Consider the following 21,687-nt stretch of genomic DNA (forward strand, 5'->3'; position numbering starts at 1 on the left):
ACTGAATTACTCATCCATTTCTCCCTTTAACTACCCACCGAAACGATGGATGGATTGTGTGAAAGACGATATGGCTGTAAAGAGTGTTTCTAGTGAGATGACGGCCGATAGGAAGGTATGGAAGAAGATGACATGTTGCGCCGACCCGAAATAAAATAATTGGGATAAGGACAGGGGAATTATGATGATGATGATGATTATCCCTTTATCTACCCATATCCCAAACAAAAGAGCATACCAATCAATACCCCCAACTTTAAAACAAGTTACAGTCCAAAATCCATCTGAAATTCCCTCTCCAACCCCATCAGTATTCCACACAGCACCAACTTAAACACATCTGTGAGTTATGAACTCGTTTTCAGTTGTTTTTCCGCAGCTATTGGGTCTGGCAAGTCGGTATTACTATGCATTGGCACGGACGGTCATATCAATACGAACATTGAATGCAAGGCTATATATTAGACGGTATCGGGTTTGGACTATCGGAATAAAATTCTCTTTGGTCGCACTATTTTCATCGGTTATTATTACGATTATGTTTTGGTAGGTTTTAGAATGTTTGTCAGGTATATAAACTTTTTGGAACAATAGTAAGCAGTTTGCGTTGTGCTTTTAACTGAATTCGAATGAGTATTTGAATCAGTTAAATATTAACTTAAAGTAAATACGTTTGTCAAGAGGAATAATATTTCATTTTGGGGAAATGCATGATTTACTGGTAATTTGCATTTTATTTATTATTTTACCTCCCTGGATGAGAAGAAATCGTTCACACAATTTGTAGGTGACACGTCGATGGCATATTTGTCTATAGGGAATGGCATTACATCAATAATCAAAGGAACTTTACTTGTATAATGTATGTTCTGACTGATTTTCCTCAATACTTTGTGCCTTAGTATTGATTTTAACATTCAATTAAAATCACCACCCCATAGCCTTCCAGGCATTGAGAATAATTCATATCATTAGAAAAATAATTGCTATTCACTGCAATTATAAACAGTGCATTTCAGTATTGTTAGCCTCATTCCAATTAAAATATGCAGAAGCAAGCACTTATTGTACTGGATAATTAAATTTATTATGGAAGTAAATCAATTAGTTGTAGATGGACTTAACTATTAATTATTTATTTTGTTGGTTCGAAGCATAATATAATATTGATTGTAATCAAACATATTTATTTATCATATTAGATTACACAAAGCGATTTCAGTTAAGTTTTACAACACGATCTGGCGATCATCATTGTTTCGGGCTACCACGTAAAAGCATACATCATTGAAATTTGTCCAGTCGTTTAGGAGGAGTTCAGTGATAAACACTATAACAAATACATAAGAACTATACGTATAAATATGTAAAACTTAACTGAAATCGTATAATGTATGGACCAAAGTAATTTACTTTAAAATATTTAATTTTTAAAAAGATTTAATTAATTAATAGAACTATTATAACTTACTTAGATGGATGGTGTTCCCAAGCACTGTTTTGACGTCTCGAAGAACCTGCAAAAGAGCAAAAAAAAGTTGAATCTAAAAATAATAATTATAGAAAACTTTCACACAACGCCATCTAGTCTCAACCTAAGTAAAACTGGTATTTTCCGCTATTAAATAACTTTTTTTTTATTATTATTTTACTTGGTAGTATAACATTCCAACCGATGGGATATCATTGCCTAATCAGATGTGGTATATTGACCGACACTCATACATTGGACTCACATTGTATTTTACTCATAAACTATTAAGTTATTTATACCTAAACAAAATAGTAAAAGAATAAAAATTCATATGCCGTTGTGTGTTTTGAAAATCCCTTGGATTTTTCCAATATCATGCGCGATGTATAAACACTAGGATCCCGATTCAAAACATCGATGGCCAAACAAATATCGTGGCCGAGTGATAGAACGTTTATTTATGTTCGCGCTTTAGTCTTCGCAGGGGTAAGCAGTAGTGTCCTTCGAGGAGAGAAAAGTATTTTAACTGACCGCTGTGTGGGACTTTGTCTGTCTGTTGCCCCGTAGCACTTAAACGAGAGAGCGGATTTAGATGACTTTTTATTTTGAAATAGGGTATTCTAGCTATGGTTTTTAAACACGTTCTACCAAAATCGGTCCAGCCACTTAGTAATTGTCACCGAAGCAGGACAAGCTGTGACCTTTCATTCACGCTATAAGATTCAACATTACTTCCTTTGCTCTCTAAGGTACCTTTAGCCGAAAACATCTCGATATGCCGTTTTGACAATTAATCAATCACAAGAAGCACGTGGCTTTTGAGAGATCAGATACGTTTGAGCATTTCAGAGTAAAGGCAGTGTTGAGAAACGGAATAACTATTTGATTCCTGAAACTTTTCTCTCAAAGACTAAAAACTGCTAAACCATTTGATACGTACAAAAGTTTAAAACAAAAAAAGTCGAAAATCAGTTTGAATAACTTCAATCGTAAAATCCCGTTCGAAATTCACCAAAAACTTTAAAACAGAACGTCATAAAAATTTCGCATTCGTATCAACGTACCTTGTAGTTTGAAACTTCACATTCATAGTGCAGCCGTAACCGACTTTACAGTAAAAAATAAATGAAAAAAAAAGGAAAAACTAAAAACTGGGATCCAGCAATTTCCAAACGGTTTAGTTTAAAAGTACCCACTAGTGAACTAACTCCCGATGCACTACAAACTTTCCGTTGCCTGCGGTTGCCAATAGTGATGTGCTATATTATTCGATTATTCCGATTTTTTATTCGATTCTGTATGTAAGCTAACGTTATTCAAATATTTTCTCTTTATAAATATTTCATCATTAAATAATTTAATACGAACGTTTTATATTTCAATGTGGTATTTATCGGGAAAATCTATTTGCTTTAAATCAAGTTCCTGAATGCGAAAACCAATAAAAAGTAAATACATACAAAATCCTGCAACGATGAACAAACAAATATACAATCGATTATAAATTATTCGACTAAATCAATGTCGATAAACGCCCAACACTACTTCCCCCGGTAAAGTTTCTCGCTTCCGGACCACTAATCCATACTAAACTTTGTTAATAACAGCGCCAATTTAGACTTTATGTGTATAGGAATAAAGAACATTGAGTAAGAAAAATAAGAATTGGGTAAAAAGTTAAGCCGTTGCGTTTCGTTGAAGTTTGAATTGTTCGGCTCTTAATAAGTGGAGATTAAATATTTTAGAATCGCTTTTATGAGTTTATTTTGTTTACGAAAAGGAGTTTTTTTAGAATTTCCCGAATAGAGGATTAGAATATCCCTCTGAAGATGTTTTTTTTGTTCCTCAATATGCATTTTGCCAGCGCTCTTATAAACAAAAGAAAATCAATCCAATTAAGTGCTGCTTTGATTTAATAATTATTAAAAGCTTTACATTTATTTTCTTGGTATTTTTAAAAAAGTCTTGCAAAAACATGGCCTTCATTGCTACAAAACTGATCATCTAAAAATACAAAAAAAGTATTAACAGACAAGTAGCGTTACTACTTATAAACATCAATAAGGATTCTTAATCAACCTATCAAGACAATATATACGCATTTTTCCATAACAAAAAACCAATCCCTACAGTAAAAGTTTCACCAATCACATTTGCGCAAACCAATCCATTTCGCGTCCTCGCCTCAAACTCTCACCATCGGAAGCCGTCAGCTGTTCACAACTTTCCACGCATTGTCCCCACTCCCCGTTCAGGATAGTTTGCGAGCTGCACCTGACAATCCAATGGACTTGCTATGCAGCGTTATATAGAGTTAAATTACTGAATACAGACGAATTCTAAACGTTTTGGTTCCATAGGAAGTTTTTGTATGGATGCGTGTTTTTTAGTTTTTTTTTTTAGTATTCCACCGGTTCGTCTTTCTTTGCGTCCCGCAGTCACTAGGTTTGCTCTTAAACCGTGATTGGTAAAGAGTGGAATTATTCTCATTTTATAGTAGCTACACATACAAATGTTAGATGTAAGGATTGGGTGGGTGACAACTAAATAAATCCGACAGTGAGTACCCAAAAAACTATTTGTCACCCAAATGGTTCGTTTGTCTGTCGCCTGTTCATACAGGATCCTGAGTGTTGTGAGTCTGACTCTCACTTGACCAGTTTTTATGTATGTATTTGACAAGTTTTTGAAATACGGACAGAACATTTTAATTGACTCTAATCTCGCTATTTTGTTTGGCATGCTAAAGTAACATACCTAATCTGAAAAACACGCATTCAAGTAAATTTTTTTAAACAAATTTTGCTCAATCGACTATAAACAGGGGAAACCAGCTAAAACCATCTTATCTCACCGTCTTAACATTTAAAATTAATTTTGGGACAACAACCAAAATTGAAATACCCGGTCATTGGACAAACCCGAATGCAATATCTAAAGCTATGCATCAATTAAACGGAACAATACTCGGGTGGATCTATTAATTAAGTAAAAAAGGGAAAGTCGGGGAAATCGTGAACTCGCTCACTACCGAGTGTTTCCGGACAATCTACTCCGCAGTTTGAGAACGGACAAGTTTCCTGCACTTTTGGACAGTTTAAACGGTGCACCATGAAATTGATTTTTCTTGCAGATAGAGGCAACTGTTTTTTTTTTTTTTCATAAAAAGAAATTTGTATTATCCGGGCTTATCTGGGTAAAAAAAACAGTTCATAATTGGTGAAGACGTCTTAAAACCGATCTGAAGATGCAGGCAACGCAGACTAAATTCCCTAGTAGTGTTTCTATGGAGAAAAATTAATAAGATGTTGTATAGTGCAACAACTTTTAATTTTATAATACGCAAACGAAATTGGTGAAAGAAAATAAGTTTAAATTGGCTTTACAGTCTAAAGTGAACTTAATGTTATTTTATTACATTTAAAATTTATATATTTTAAAACACCATAACCAATAGATGATTAGCCACGATCTTTGTTAAGCGAACGCGCAGACGATTCATATTTTTCTTAAAGCTTCAGTAAACAAATAAATAATAATAAAAACACATAAATAGCAGTAGTCGTTATACATAAATACAAAACTAAGAAGCTTTAGCAATTTATTGTCCTGCAATATATTATTACAATATTTATTGTCTCTGAGTAGCCATTACAAAATGATTTACAGGCCTGGATGTTGAAAATTCTATCCCACATAATTTATGAACTAAATTGCTTTGGCTACATAATTATATTTTAATTTACAATCATGTTCCACATTGATCGTTGAAATCGGGAATTAATGTTTGTTGAAACTGTGTTTTTGATGAAAATTGCGTAAATTATGGTCATTGTTGCGGAATTGAATTGTTGTTGACCCTCTACCATGAGAACAGTTATTTTTCGCTACAACCCAAAAATGGTTTTCTGAGGTACTTGTTGCTTTGCTAACTGTGTTATTGAGGCAAACAGTAAAATAAGGCTGTATTATTTAAGGAAGTCATTATTTAGGGGCGTTTATTTTATTACTAGTTGGGCCAGTTCGGACTAGCTTCAACTATTGACGGGAAACTTTATTTTACCTTTTTTACTTCATGGCAGTTCATGGCTAAGACTATATTAACGAGCTAATTGAATGTGGTTTCGTTGGAATTTTCAGAAAGCAGTGAGTAATACTAGCGACAATATTTTTTATTAAATATACAGCGGTTGTGTCATGAAACAATTTTCCAATTTTCTGTCAGTTTCTTTTTGTTTAATTCAAGTGCTTAGCTTCCGAATAAAAAAAGTGGAAAATTTTTGTTTGTTGAAGAACTCCAAGCTCATATTTAAATGGATATAAGAATAACATGTTTACCTAAGTATGTAAGTTGTTAAACTCATAACAGTTATGACGTATGTGGATTTTGATCTCATTTCTCCCGTTTAATAGCCAAAAGCACTCAAAGTATGCACAACGCTGGATACAACCTACATTATACTGTAATTAAATGCGCCCTTAAGTGTCTTCGTCCTAGTAATGTGACCTTTAGTGGGGGTCACTTTAATATACCTACAAGACACTACATTTATGGTACCTTGCCATTGTTAGTTGCTCTATTTTTAGTAATAGGGGTTTATTTGTCAAACGCAGTAATTATGACTTAGTCGAAACTTTCTTTCTTCGTATTTTTTTGCGTGCCTGGGAAAGTCCAAATTCATGATTTAATTGTTTTTTACAATATGTTATGCTGTTCCATTTAGGATTATCACAAAAAGTAATGTTATAATAGTAGTAAGAATAATTAAGGACTCTATTTGGATCCAAAACTAGTCGATAAATACGCGTGAGTAAACCGTTGCATTATTTTATTATACAAAATATTAAATTTTCTACTCGTAAGGTAATTTTTAGTATTGCATTGCATAGGCTATTTAAAAATACAGCTCCATTATAATATTGACTTTTACTCAATAAGTAACCTTTTACCCCAATAAATAAATAAAAGTGGGTGCATTATTTTGCACTGAAGTGCACGTACTAATGTTCGGCAGCGAGAACCACGGGCAAGCGGTCTCAAACTTTGTCTGGCCAAAATGAACTTGTAAATAACTGCATTAGCACAAAGTACGTACATTTATTATGCAAAATGTAGTTTGTTGAACAAAATATAGTCATTTTGATAATGGTAAGTAGTGTGCATTGGTTTTAAGCCACCCTCAGGCTTTGGGAATACTATCATCTTTTATTGAATCTGTTCCAGGTGTGAACGAGACGGTTTCCCGCCTTACAAAAAAAAAGTGTGACAGAGACGGTGATCTACCACGTAAATCTGTGTTTCTGTCTCGCTTCCACACTCTCTATAGTCTCATTTTAAGTGGTGTTGGTAGGTTCTCGTGGTGGACAGTAAAAGTATTCCATTTTGTTCGAAATTCTGAGTAATACCGACGTTAATCAGAATTTAATAAATAAATCTTTACTTTTATTTAATCCCGTGAAATGTTTCGCATTGCTATCGGCTGCTGATGTTGCTTTTCTGGTATCAGTGTTCTGAATTGATCTTCAGCTAACTTACTGACAGTTTATTTATTTGTAAAACGACTTTACACAGGTAAATAAATTCAATTTAATAAGAAGCTACTTAGAACTAATTAAGAACGTCAAGTAACAATTTCTTCAAGCTCCAATTCATGTAATCCCATTAAAATAATTCAACACTTCTCTCTAATCGCCATTCCGGGATCTAGAATCCTGAGGGATGCATTAATAACACTGTCCATTACTCACCATAATTCCCGGGGATGTCCGTAGTGTCGGCGCTAATCCCGCGAGCCCGGGACTGCGACGTCGCATCACTGGGAACAATGGTTTGCTAATTAGAAATGAATAACAATTAATGACTGATTAAGCGACGTGTGATATGTTAATTCGGTCTATTAGGTATTAGTTTGATCCTTAGTGTCCAAAGAGGATTTAGTATATGTAGGTAGGGATAAGTTATACATGCTGAATACGTGATAAGCAGTAATACTTATGGGTACTCATAGATAGAATAAGTAATGATTGTTAAAAAGTTACTTATTGTTAAATCACATACAATTAGGACAGCGTGTGTAGAAAATACGAAGTCCTTAGAGTAAGTAATTACAAAGGGAGCAGATCATATATTTTTAATTTAAAAAGAATCGCGGGGGGGATTTTAAATACATTCAAGTCACATGCACAAAGACACCGAGACTCAGGACAAGCACTCGTGGATCACACGAATGCTTGTCTTTCGCGAGGATCAAACCCGTGACACGTGCGATTAGTCGTTTGGCGTGGTGAACTCAACCACCCGGCTGTCCGTGGAGACGAATTAAGACCCTCTTTCCTTTTTGAAGTTGGAATATTTATTATGCATTAACTTATATATATTTTATTAGTATCTATCTAAAAGTACTCTTTAGTGCGCTCTCACTTTTTCTAAACTGATTTATTTTAACTTGAAAAAGTTGATAGTGGACCCCTTTGTGTTTAATTATAGACGTTTTAACTCCACAGACAGAAACTTTTAGACTTTTCTCGAAAACTTTGGATACTGTGAAGAAATCTTGAACCGAAAGTTCAAGATTCAATTTCGTTTAGTTGAGCTATTTATGTTTCAAAAGAATAGATAAATATCATTCAGAAATTGTGAGGATCTGATAAAAGTTTTAAAATATTTCGCTAAATGAATAAATATTCTATTCTGTTCTATGCTATTTTAACGATATCTATATCAACTATGAGGAAAAACCTCAAAACAAACTCAGGGGTTTTAATTTCTTATGTAGCGTACGACCTCAATTTACACACATAATATGTTGCTCTCTAGCCCACTTTGGGTACCAATGACCCATATTCTTTGGCCTTTATTCCTTATTTAGTAAATCTCCAAGAACCTCCATCTCTTCAAGAATATGTAGGAGTGAGACAGCGCACTACAATTTGTAGATCTCCGTCCCTCTTCCACCACTACAAATCTTACTTTGAAATGTGTGGATAGAGACACATAGACAGATCATGGGCCTAGCCTTTTCCTAAATATGTTGGGGTCGGCTTCCAGTCTAACCGGGTTTAGCTAAGTACCAGTGTTTTACAAGGAGCGACTGCCTATCTGACCTCCTCAACCCAGTTACCTGGGCAACAAAATACCCCTTGGTTAGACTGGTTGTCAGACTTTCAAGCTTCTGACTACCTGTAACGACTGTCAAAGATGTAGGAATAACAGCCGAGACCCACAATTTAACGTGCCTTCCGAAAGTCGGAGGAAGTGGTTATGACAAAGATGGTCACTGATCTACGTACCAACCGCGTCAAGCGTAGCTTAACCTGTGATCGATTCACTTATGCGGTTATAGCTTAGCCACGAGCTTCTCCAGAGACACTAAACCTCTCCCATACCTATATAGTTTGACATTATCCCTTTTCTATTTGCCATAAACAGCGGCAAGTTACTGGAATTTAATAGCTCACTCCCAATTTAACATTTCCGCGCTTTAGTGTTGTTACTTTGTCAGTTGCCGGCATTAAATAAATAAGGTGGGAATGCTATGGGAGGGAAAATAATTATTACATTATTTTGAGTATTAATCAAGGTGTAATACGGTTTCCCATATACTTTGAGAAAAGTTGGGCATTGATAACAAGAAAATGATACCCAACCGTAGGTTGGATATTTCAGATTCCAATATTTGGAATCCAGGTTTCGTCACGGTGTTTTCCTATAACGTTTTGTCAGTGTTTAATTTAAATAATTAAGAGTGCACATACACTTTTAAATGGCAAATCAGTACTTTGCCTGCGCCAGGATCCAACCTGCACCTCGCGCATACAAAATCATGCATCCTTGCATACCACCACAAATACTCTAAAAACAACCTTATTGTGACAGAAGTGCATCATCAATCATGCAAATGAACGAAAAACTAAAACTTAAACTCTTACACACTTTACATTCCGTTCCGAATAAAGATCCCGAATAATTTGTCATAAATCGAATAAAGTCTTGAAGCTCGAATAGAAATTCCAAAGCGTATTACGTCCCCAACTTTACAGGTAGGTACAGTGGCGCACATAAAACTTTAAAGCCAATAAAACGGGTACCATCTCGACACAGCTGATAAGCACTTTTTTATTTAACTGTACCGCTCAACCGATATACTGCAAAGTGAATTTCCGAATTGTCTTTTATACAAGTTTATGAAGTGAAAAGCAGATTGAAATTGAAATTTGAAGGGAATTTCGGTAATGGACCTAATGTGACGATTTCTGAAGGAAAGTGTCGATAACAGCCACTTTATAGTGACCCTTCCTTGGGATTATAGTATGTTTCTTATAGGGATCAAGCTGGTTGGTTTATTTCTTTCGTTTTAGTATACTCTTTTATCAGTTTACTATAACACGTGTGATAGTGTTAATATCATAAAAGAGGGAAGTTCCAAATTAAACCCGTACTTTTTTAATAATCAGGAATAACTTTTCATTCATTCAGGTACTTACTTAAAAAAGAGGGTTTTGTGGGTCCCGGCTGTTATTCCTCTTTGACAGTCGTTACAGGTAGTCAGAAGCTTGAAAAAAGTCTGACAACCAGTCTAACCAAGGGGTATCGTCTTGCCCAGGTAACTGGGTTGAGGAGGTTAGATAGGCAGTCGCTCCTTGTAAAACACTGGTACTTAGCTGAATACGGTTAGACTGGTAGCCAACCCCAAAATAGTTGAGAAAAGGTTAGGCCGATGACTTAAAAAAGATACTTTTTGCTTAAAATCTCAACAAAAAAATCGAACGCAAATAAAAACATGTTAAATATTATATTGTGTTTATATAAAAAGACACCAGGTTTTATCTCTATTGCTATTTAGTATTATAGTCCATTTGTTTTTTTTAGTGGCTGAGTGGTTCTAGAATAAACGGAATCATGCTTTTAAAATGCGACTTCCTCGGAATAACATATTCAAGACTACATGAAATTCCTGAAACTTTGACAACAATATAAAAAAATCTGTTTACTCTACTTTACCACTACTTCCTAAAGTACAACTCTTGCAAATGTGGAAGCGGGACAGTACAATACACAACGTAGAGCGCTATCTCTTTTCCTCTTTAACTTAATATTGAATTTCTTAACATGAAAGTATTACCTTTGGAACTGCCTGAGGATGTGAGTATGGTCTTCTTTCTTGTGGATGAAAATTGTTATTCCCGTGCCTGAAACAATGACAAATTTTAAATTAAGAACATTAATTTACATCGGGATATTTCCCAAATAACTGTACCTAAGTCATTTGCTTTTACTCATAAGTTGTTATACAGGTCACCACCCTAAGCCAGTTCGCGATGAGTCGCGGGCTCGATCCCCATGTAGGACAAGCATTTGTGTTTTCGAAAATTTGTTCTCAGTCTTTTTGCCTTAATATTTTCGAGACACCCTGTATGATAAGGATTAATATAGTGTAAAAAACATTTATAAAAAAATATGCAGTCTGCCCGTAACCATGATACCTGCAAAGGTGTCGAAACGTCGGGAACTAAAATCTAAAATTAAACCGCAATAAAATCCGTAAAAGTAGTTTCATTTCAAAAAATATGCTTTAAACACTATGGCAATATCTAAAGTAGGACCTGTTATTTCAAAAACTGTTCAGCTGCCACATTATTTACCAAAACAGAAGTATTCCTAAGAAAATGCTCACACAGAACCCATTCCTTTAAAGATCCACAAAGATCTCATCACATCTCACATCTCCATTCTATTATAATCCTTAATGACATGTAATTAAAGTTTACATCGCGTAAAACAAATTAAACCTTTATGACGGTGTAAAACAAACGACGTTAGCGTATTAAAATTGTTTTGTATTCAAATTCGGTTCGTTAATTGCGACACATAAAGTCACCTGAGTTCCGTTTGAGTTCTTGAAAGGGCTATAGGGTTTGGTAATGAATTTTGTGATTGTGGTTCGTTATGTTTTAGTAATTTGTTTGAATAAATGTTTAACTTTGCGGCAAGTTTCAATGATTCTAGTCAAGCAGAGAGAATGGTTTGTCAAATTCATGACTTGGGGAAACATTCAATTTTGGGTGGTATTTTTTGTGCTTCCGTATCTACGTGAAGGGTCAATCCGGAACCCTATTTCTAAGACACCGCTGTCTGTATGACATCAGGTGGTATCTTATAATAAAAACAAAATTGAGGTTAAGCAATGATTGGTATGATAATAAAATTAGTGGGTGACCATTTTTTGTGCGGAATTTTTAGTGTCACATGTGGTAGAGTCCAAAAGTTCACCAGAAATCTTCAGCTCAGCGATCACGCTAGGGATTTTTAAACCAGAGTTTGACGAATTGAAACTTCACATTGTATGGAGATTATTTTTAATTATATTGACTGTCTAGTTTTTTTTTGCAGTGCATTTGAATCTCAAAGATAACAGTTGAAGAAATGTGTCTTGTATACGCAAATATTGTTGGACCGTTAGCTAATGACAGAGAAATAAAGAGGCACTAGATACCTCTTGAAAGAAAAAACCTTAATTTAAATCTGCACCCAGATATCACTTCAAAAGCCCCAGGCAATAACAACAGCAAATATAAATGGTCTCCAAATTGCGTTTCAAAAACAAAACCAATGATAAATTAAAGCCAGTATCTGAAATGGGAGCAACGACACCTTTTTATACGTTCTGAATACAACTTGTTAACTGGATGGTGAAAATTGAAATTTTCAGTGTGAAATTTCATCTCTGCCCTGAATGAGGCCTCATTAAATGGCGGTGAGGCCACAAATTGCAATTTATTGTCCTAGAAACGACATAAATTTGTTATGTAAAGCCTGTATTTTCGCTACTATTTTTAGTGTTTAAAACGGCAATGTTTCGTTTTTATCGATGCGATATTTTAAAAGGATTTTTTTTGTGTTCGCTGTTACGCGATGATCGGTGTTTTTTGATAAAATTCTGATGCTATTGTTGTTGATTTTGAAATCACCAGGCTCGCTTAATGTTATTATAGACATGATTAAAGATTAAAGAAGCAGACAAATACCCAAACATTGTAGACAGTGAACAAAAAATCGTATAGGTTTAGTTAGTCTGACATTACCACCTTTTTACCCCGAGAAGATGGATGTTCACAAAGATTCCTTATCCATACCAAAAACGAGCCAACACAAATAGCATAAGGCGATTTTCCCTACCTTACTGTCCAATACCCAGCATAAAATGCTTCAATCGACAAAAACACAAGTCCTAGCATAACTTATATTTGAACCAAACCATTTCAAGGGACGGGGTCAGAACTTTGACTCAAAAAGTAAAATCAATCTGGCAATATTTTTAATTTACCCAAAACTAAAAGAACTCCAATACAGTACAATCGATACGAGAAGAATTAATGGAAGGACTATCGTTCCGCATATAAACGATGCGATTAACACAACTTAACTTTTGGTTCGATAGAAAAGGCCGAAGATTGTGCCGACTTTACAGTACAAGTGCTCAATCACTTAAATAAAACGAAGACTAATTTAATTTCCGAACAAATTGAGATACCTTTTATTTAAATTATCTTTTTTTGTGTATAGCCTTTGTTTTAACATAAAAGGGCAGGAAACACTAGATACCGAATAGAAGATCGATTCTTTATACGATCTCCGCAACTATCTTACTTAAAAGTACAAAATCCCAAAGTAGACCTTATTGACACATTTTAATGACTAAAGGATAATAAAAGAGTCTGTTTAGCTCATGGAAATTGAGCTTAATTATTTGCTGTGCAAAATAGCACGAGTCCTTTACGTGGTAGTGAGATAAAATTTCAAACAATGCAAAAGAACAATGCATGGTATATTTAACACTCAATTTTTGTTAAATGGTTTATTCTATTTTCTCATTGAAACTGATGAAATAAAATAATCGCTTTAAAAATAACTCTATAAATGCACGTTACTAAATAAATAAATCATTAAATTTTTCCTCGAAAGCCAGCATTATTTTTTACAAAACACCGATAAATTCATTCGTTCTCATCAACGTGCTTCCATTCAATGGGAATGAACGGATGAATGAGTGAACGTGTAAAGTGAATGAAAAAACCTCAAACTGGGCATATCTTGCCATTAAGCTAATGATGCGTGCTTATTAGCACGCTCGATGTAACATCTATATAAAGTATGGAGGTTTTCTGGTGAATTGTTGGGAGCTTTTAGGGGTCTGCTAATTTGAGGACCCTTGGAGTTTTGGGGTAAAAGTTTTGCAACTTTTTGACGTGTCCATTTTTCACTCCTTGGTTTTTATAACGTAAAGTTATTTAGAATATAATTAAAAGTTTTATTAGAAAAAAAAACTAGAACGAAAATCGAAAAATGACGATGGATCAAGGCTATAAACAAAACTAAACCTTAGTTATTTTCTACCACTGACCAAAAAATTTCCAAAATCATTTGGGTTACAAAATTCCCAAATCTTCTTCCTACTTTTTTTCTGCACCTTGTTGGTGTCGGCTTTCATTCAAACCAGACCTAGCTAACATACTTTATATTCCCATGATACTTATACCATAATCATCAATGTTCCCGAACACGTTTTTCCATTGAAGTAATGAAGCGAATCAACTTATCAGTATGCTTGATTCAACATCAATATTCATATTACTGCCTATTTTGCGTATGATTCTAAATGTGGAATACATATTAATAAAAGTACTTAAAATTTTACACGAACAATCATAAAAGTTAGTTTTACAATATAAAGATCATCCCGGCCGCTGTTTCTTCGGTGTGAATTGGCCCTGATTTTGTAAAGTGAATAGGAGGTAATCGATGGTAGAACTGCAGTCAGCTTTCCCATTATATCAACATTTGACATAATTACCTGACTATCAGTCACTTGGAACTACTTTCTACCAAAGCCAAGACTTACATTTTCCAATTCCAATTTCGATTTCCAATTTCGATCCCTGTTCCAAGCCAACCTGCCTGCATAAAGAGAAAGTAAAAATATTCTTGTTTTATGCAGGTCAATATCAAAGGGATAACCACTCAATTTTCCAATGGCAAACTATCAGCCTTCGTATAACGATATAAAAACGTTTTGAAAACATCTAATGGGAAGATTATTTATTATTAAAATGCTTCTGAACTTTTAAACCTCTTTTTAAGACTCTTTTGTATCTTGTATCAAATACAAGTTACCTATGAATTTGAATTATACTCACACTTAAACTGCTTTGATCACCGCTGTATGACGCAGTAACTGCGGTTCCCTGGGATATGCCGTGACGGCATCAAACATGTTGGATAGGCCAAGATATTTGTTCGATCCATCACATCTAACATATTATTATTATGGCAATCTTAAGTCACAGAGCTTTTTTTCTCGAGCTCCTTCAAAACGCCTTGACCGATTTCGACAAAATATTGAAGATCTAAAATTAGTTACTCGTCTGGGTTTTTCACAAAAGGCAACGAACCTTTTAAAGACATTTACTTCTAATTTATAGAACAAAATAACATTTGCTTATTCAGCTAGTAAGTACGTCCATAGTAAATATCATAACGCGACGACAAAACGTGACGCTGTAAACGTCCTTTGAAACAAGACCGCGCCCTAAAACCTCTTTATTTACCGTTTTGGATCATTTATTTATGTGATATAAGACTTCAAACGAAAGACATTTTAAGTAAGTGGGCCTTATATTGGTAGCGTGTATTTTGAGGTCGGAGCACGTAGGATGAGTATGAATAAATCGCTGACCCTTGCTTCGGTTCGGTGATCGAGATTAGGTTGAACTAGTTTATGCTACCAACTTCGGCTGTACGTTTTTTTTAAACTTAACTATGAAGGTCGTAATGCTTTTTAATATGCCTCATATATTTGGGAATTACATATAATACCTACCTCAGGGTGATACCAAAATTTTCGATATGTTGAAGGTAAGCGATTTTAAGCTATCGTCAAGAAAAAAGTTCATTCATCATCGAGTCATGATCATGGACTCATTTTTGTTAAAAATAAAAGAGAAAAATAGGAATAAATACTATACATAACCACCTTTCGTATTTGAATCGCGTCCATTTAAAATTTGTTTTAAAACATGTAAAGCCTTTTTTCTTGCAGAATCAGTAAGTTTTCTTTGCCAAATATATCAGATTGTTTAAAACGACTTGAAAAAAAATTGTTACCAGTAAAACCGAAAATTATTAAACAAACATACCTAAAAACCATTGACCCTATAAAAAATACTTTAGCTACTTATAAAAGAATGACATACAGAACCACAACACCAACTCAACAGAATAGATTCTTCGGCAGCTAGTTAGCCGAACGAAGGCTTTTTTCCATTAGACTACAGAGCTGAGTAATTATGTGAGTAATGCACGTTACAAGTTACGCTGTCACGTTGTCTGTACAACAATGGAATTGGCTTTTTAAGGCAACGCAGAATAGGTAGGTTTGTCTGCTTATCTGCGTTCATAAAATGTGTGTACGAATAGTCGACTGGTATAGGTCAGCAGCCAAAGCCACTGTGTGAGTCGTGTCGTGGGTTCGATCCTTGCACAGGACAAGCATTTGTGTGACTAACAAATTTTTGTTCTGAGTCTAGGTGTCCTATGCATGTGTCTTGACTTTTTGTGAAAGCGCAAAAAGGATTAAATTCCTTAGGGGGAGTCGGTTTCATCTCTTCGTTCAAAAGTAATGTGTTGTAAATAATAATTCATTTTTAAATGATACAACTGTTTACTGACGTGGAATTTGACGGAATCGAACGACTAGTTTCAAACCTAATCGGCTCTGGTTAGGTCCGAAACTACTCGAGTGATTAAACATACTATGTTCCAATTAATTATCTATATTTCGATCAGTGTCTGTGATATATCTGTAAAAATATTAAAATTCATATTTTGAAATTCGGTTTTCGAATGACCCAGCTAATGTCTAATCTTTTAGATGTTCAAAGTTTAAGCCAAAAAGTTCCTTCATCTAATGCAAAAACTTCTTTCACGGCTATCTTCAATTTTATCTACCATTTTAATTTCAGAATAATAATAAACCACTACAAATAATAATATAAGACCGAATGAAATATTAAGCAAACACATGAGCGTTAGAAGAACAAACTAAAAATAAACCATGTATTAATATCCAATATTTTCCGAACACAGAAAATACTACTTAGTGTGCAAACATAAACAAATATTTAATTAGTTAACAACGGAGGTAGTGGTCTGCAGTGGCAATATTATTATTAATGTAAGAACATCGTTAGTAGCAAATGTTGTTTTAGGCATGACGCATACTGAATGCGAGCGAATGGACGCAATGGCAGAATCAGTGAAATGTTTTTACCTAAAATTGAAACTGATTTTCGAAGTGTGTTTGTAAATACAATTACAAATACATGCGGGTTGGGTCTATGTAGCCCAGGACAGAGAATCGTGGAAGGATTTGGGGGAGGGCTTTGCCCAGCTGTTGGACATAGTGGGCTAGATAATAAAACATGTAAATGTATGTTATGATGTTTGGTAACTGCGAGTGGGATGCAAGGAGTGCATCATTTGTAACGAAAAATTGGTTATCCATCAGTACCTTAACTTTTTAAAATTCCATACCCATGATTACCACATTGAGTGTTTCTTAGCAGCAGGTCGTCATGCGTAACCCATAAAAAATCAACGTCTAGCTGTCATGGCATTTGGGATACAGATTAGTGTCATACAGCCCGATGGATTGAGCGGGCCCTTAGAAATAGGTTGGCATTTGTATCCTTTGGGTACAAAAAACTATTGAAATTGAATTTCCGTTTGTAATTACCTAAAAACTTCAAAATAGCTAAATTGACTTAGTTCGTTGTGATTTAAACATCTTTGTAGATAAATAGCTAGTAAAAATAACATGTCACACAATCCGTTTTCTACTAAAACCTACTAATTAATGAGCCCAGGCGTGGGAAAATTATGGGCTGATATAAAAAAAAAACATATTTCTGAATAAAATATTATGCCACACTTAAAAAATAAACAAACAACTAGTAAAAAAATCTGTCAAATCTGGAATCATCTTTTTTGAAATCCAACAACTACCCCTAACCTACTCCCTGATGCTTCAAGCGCGATAGTGTCAGCCATATTGCAAAAGCCAGGAGAGCCATCAAGTTAATTATGTACAACATCATAATTGCCACTAAATTACGTTTAAGAGCGTATTTTACGTGGACAAAGGCACTGTTACAGGCTGTTGTTATTCACGGTAATACCAGTTTGTGGTTCATTGGGTACAGGATGAACTATACATGGGCGGGACAAGTTACTTAAAAAGTATGGATTTTTGACTGAAAAAAAGTTTGAATTGTTTTTTTGACAGTCAAAGTCACGTCACTAGTCGAAACAAGTGACTTGGCATCTTGTTCAATTTTCGAATGCCAGGAGTGTCACCAATGACCGGCAAACGATACATATTTTTCTTCTTATTTTTCTAATTCTTCTAAGCTGTCCAAGTAAATGTAATGTAATGAATAGTTTTGTTCAAAAAAATGTTAAAACTGTAAACCGGTAGCGAGTTTTCCCTGATTTTCAAGCCGATATTGGTGGTTTTGCAATGATTTACTCACGCGTATTTATCGGGATTGCCCGACTAGTTTTTGAGTAAATCGTTCTCATGATAGTTACTAGAAAAAAGTTGAATTATTTAACTCATGTCCTTTTGCTATACATCTTTCATTGTAACCGAGCCTACGAACATTTTCGGAACACATTGTCAAAGTTCAAACTAACGTCAGAGTAGCACATAGTGTCAATAAAGTCACAAATACACTTCTTAACGAGACCTTTCTATGATGCGGTCTTGTCCCAAATATTGAGCCGAAACTTAGCCAATTATCTATTTCCGAAGTTCAACTATTTGTTCTGGGCTAACAGAATTCGTTGTACTAAAGCACTTGTATTAAAACTATTCGAATAGAACTATTCAATTTATCTTTTCTTTTATCTATATACTAATATACTAATATATAAAGCTGAAGAGTTTGTTTGTTTGTTTGAACGCGCTAATCTCAGGAACTTCTTTTCCAAATTGAAAAAATCTTTTTGTTTTGAAAAGACCATTCAACGAGGAAGGCTTTAGGCTATAAACCATCACGCTGCGACTAATAGGAGCGAAGATACAATGGAAAATATGAAAAAAAACAGGTATAAATCATAACTTATATCTTCTACCCACGGGGACGAAGTCGCGGGCAACAGCTAGTTTGTAATAAAGAGGGGGTAACGTTAAGTATTTACGCAGGTAGCCTATTGTTTGTTTTTCTCAAAAGCTACTGCAATATAGTATTTAAAATATGTGTCTTACAATCCATAAAAAATACGTTTGAAATTTAATACAAATTTTAAAACCATTACTGATCAAAGAAATGTCATTCAAATCGATTGAGCCGTTTAGAAGTTTCCAAAAATAAAAATTAATTAGTATTTTTTTTTGCCATTGCCATTTATAGACAAAGACAATCATTTTGATATCATCTCTAATTACTGTACAAACATAATGACTTCAATCTCCTAAACTACAACAATAAATACGTAGGCCTACCCAACCAAGTGTGCGCCTCCCTTCGCCTCCAAATGTTGTACTGCGTAATGGGCGTTCCTGGTCCATTAGCCTGGCCTGTGTATCTTGCTCGTAATTTGTACAACCACCTCTAATTGTACGTATCTACCCTTGCTATGGCTGAGAAAACAATGAGTACAATGTAATACATGGTGTTTTGATTTTGTCGCTTGTATACGCAAGGTTTTTGTAAAGAGACATATTCGTTCATCATCATCATTATCCTAGTCTTTTCTCAACTATGTTCGGGTCAGCTTCCAGTCTAAGCGGATTCAGTTTAGTACCAGTGTTTTATGAGGAGCGACTTCCTGTCTAACCTCCTCAACTCAGTTACGTGGGCAACACTATGCCCTTTAGTTAGACTGATTGTAGTTCTAGCTTCTGGCTACCTGTAACGAATATATGAATAACAGCCGGGACCCACAATTTAACGTGCCTTCGGAATCACGGAGGATCTCGTTATGACAAAGATTGTCTATCTACGGACTAAAAGCTGATATATCATGGTTCAATGAGAATCCTGTAACTCAAAGCCGCTATAGGTTTATTTCTTGAGTATGAAGGATTGTAATGCACTGCTACACATCGACACGAAAACGCGGATGACGTAGCACGGCGGTTTAGGTTTAGTCAGTAAGAGTCTGACAATACCCAATCCCGCGGGGAACCGAAGGATTGGGATTCCGTGAGGATTCAACCGGCTAAATAAAGAAAAAAGGTTTATTCCTTGAACTGTATTTGGTGATAGCTATACGGTCTTGGTACACATGGCCATCATTCACCTACATAGAACTAATATAAGCCAGGATCCAGAACAGTGCTAACGAACACCACCAAGACACAACTCTAAATGCACGTATCTCCTGTTAATATAGCTGAGAAAACAATGGGAATTGCATGGTACACGGTGTTTTGGTTTTGTAGCTTGTTAACGGTCAAATCGATTGGATAGACGGATGTTGATCATGGTTGATTGCACAAACGGCCATTGGATTCATTTCACGACAGTGGAAGCTAATCGCACCAAAATAGATATTGAGAAAAAAAGATTACTCTACTGAGCCGATTATCATGACAATATATACACATTTTTTTTTATGAATTATCAGTAACATAGCTCTAGTCGGTTGCATTGGTTCATCACAAAGACTGCATGAATAGTCGAGTTGTTGAGGTCATCATGCCATCCCCGCGTAGGATAAGCGTTAGTGTGATCCAAAAATGCTTGTCCTGGGTGACTTTGTGCATGTGACTTGAATGTTTATGAAACTCCCCGCGACACGAGGATTACCTTAATGCAAAAGTCGTGTTATAAAAAAAAGAAACCTAACTGGGCAACAAATCCTGCCCTTATTTACTAAAAATATCTGAACAACTCAAGTACATTCGTTTATATACAAGCTATGTCCCCAACAACAAACAGCGGTTGTCGATATGACGTCACATGCCATATTACAAGGCACTCTCGATATTACTCGCCAATTTAAAAAATGACATGATATGTTTTAACCTACATTCTGCGACTCAATTGATAGAAATACGTATTGGAAAGTGGGAGTGGGGTGATATGAGAGTGGTTTTCTGTGATGAAGTTATACTTACATACGTGATAGTGTAGTGGGTAAAACTACACTTCAAATTCAAATTTTGAAATCGAAGCTACGAAGTAGCACTTTTCGAAAGTTCACTTGCCGACTGACCGGCCATTTCGATGATCGTAGGTTTGATTCCCATTCAGTAAAACTGTTTTTGTGATGAGCATGAACATTTAGTTCATAGCCCGCGACTTTATTCCTGAGAACTTCACTGACACTGTGGACTTGACACTTTACCAGTTTTAAATAGTCATCAATAAATTAGGTGTAAATTTATAAAAAAGACAGTTTGTTTTTATAAGTCACGTGACTTGGACGGATCATCTCCATACACTCCGGTATTTTCGATTGACGTAAACGATTGTAGACATGTCATTTCACTAGACTGCAGTACTCGTGAAAATCACAAAGAGTAAAGCACTCTTATTTATTTTACTATCAAGATGGATAATTGAAAGATACCACTGAAAGATTTAAAACGGAACTTGGTAGAAAATAGTTTATGACCAGGATTAACACCTAGGATAGTTTTTATTCCGATTTCATGCTCCCATGGCATCATTTTCGATTCGTAGCGGGCGGGCCCGCAGGCAACAGCTTTTAAAAATATTTCTGACTTTTTGAACAATTCTTCCGGATTTATGTTACACCGGAAATTAATGTTAAGGAGATTTTAGAATTTTTATATTTTTATTTAAATTTAGCAAATCTATCAGTGGACTTAATACTTCTAGGCGGCCATTTTGAAATTGGTATGTTTGAGCGAAAACAAATCGTTATTCGTAAAAACTATATTTCACAAACTATCTCTAAAAATATAAATAAATTTGTTCTGTATTATGATTATACAAACGTTTAAATAGAGCCTAGACATCTATTTTAAAACTCTTATTGTAGATAAACAATAGGCTTTTTTATATGCCGCTTCTGTATTTAACATGAACTTTTGTGAGCACAAAGAGCATTTTTAGAATTTTTAGCTACAAATAATAAAACTGTTAGGTTTGGGATGTTCATTATCAAGTCGGCTCAGTCAGCA

General features: G+C 35.0%; 1 protein-coding gene across 1 annotated transcript in view; it reads right to left on the bottom strand.

Annotated features, from left to right (window-relative positions):
• The window catches only part of LOC113499256 (Down syndrome cell adhesion molecule-like protein Dscam2), a 115,050-nt gene that overhangs the window by 22,839 nt on the left and 70,524 nt on the right, over positions 1-21,687 (bottom strand). The window contains exons 3-5 of the mRNA XM_026879661.1: positions 10,597-10,663; positions 7,223-7,290; positions 1,472-1,517 (exon numbers count right to left, since the gene is read on the bottom strand). Coding sequence (XP_026735462.1) covers positions 1,472-1,517; positions 7,223-7,290; positions 10,597-10,663 — 181 coding nt within the window. The remainder of the gene's footprint in view (positions 1-1,471; positions 1,518-7,222; positions 7,291-10,596; positions 10,664-21,687) is intronic.

Source organism: Trichoplusia ni, chromosome 12 (assembly GCF_003590095.1).
Source record: "Trichoplusia ni isolate ovarian cell line Hi5 chromosome 12, tn1, whole genome shotgun sequence".
Classification (NCBI taxonomy): Eukaryota; Metazoa; Arthropoda; class Insecta; order Lepidoptera; family Noctuidae; genus Trichoplusia; species Trichoplusia ni.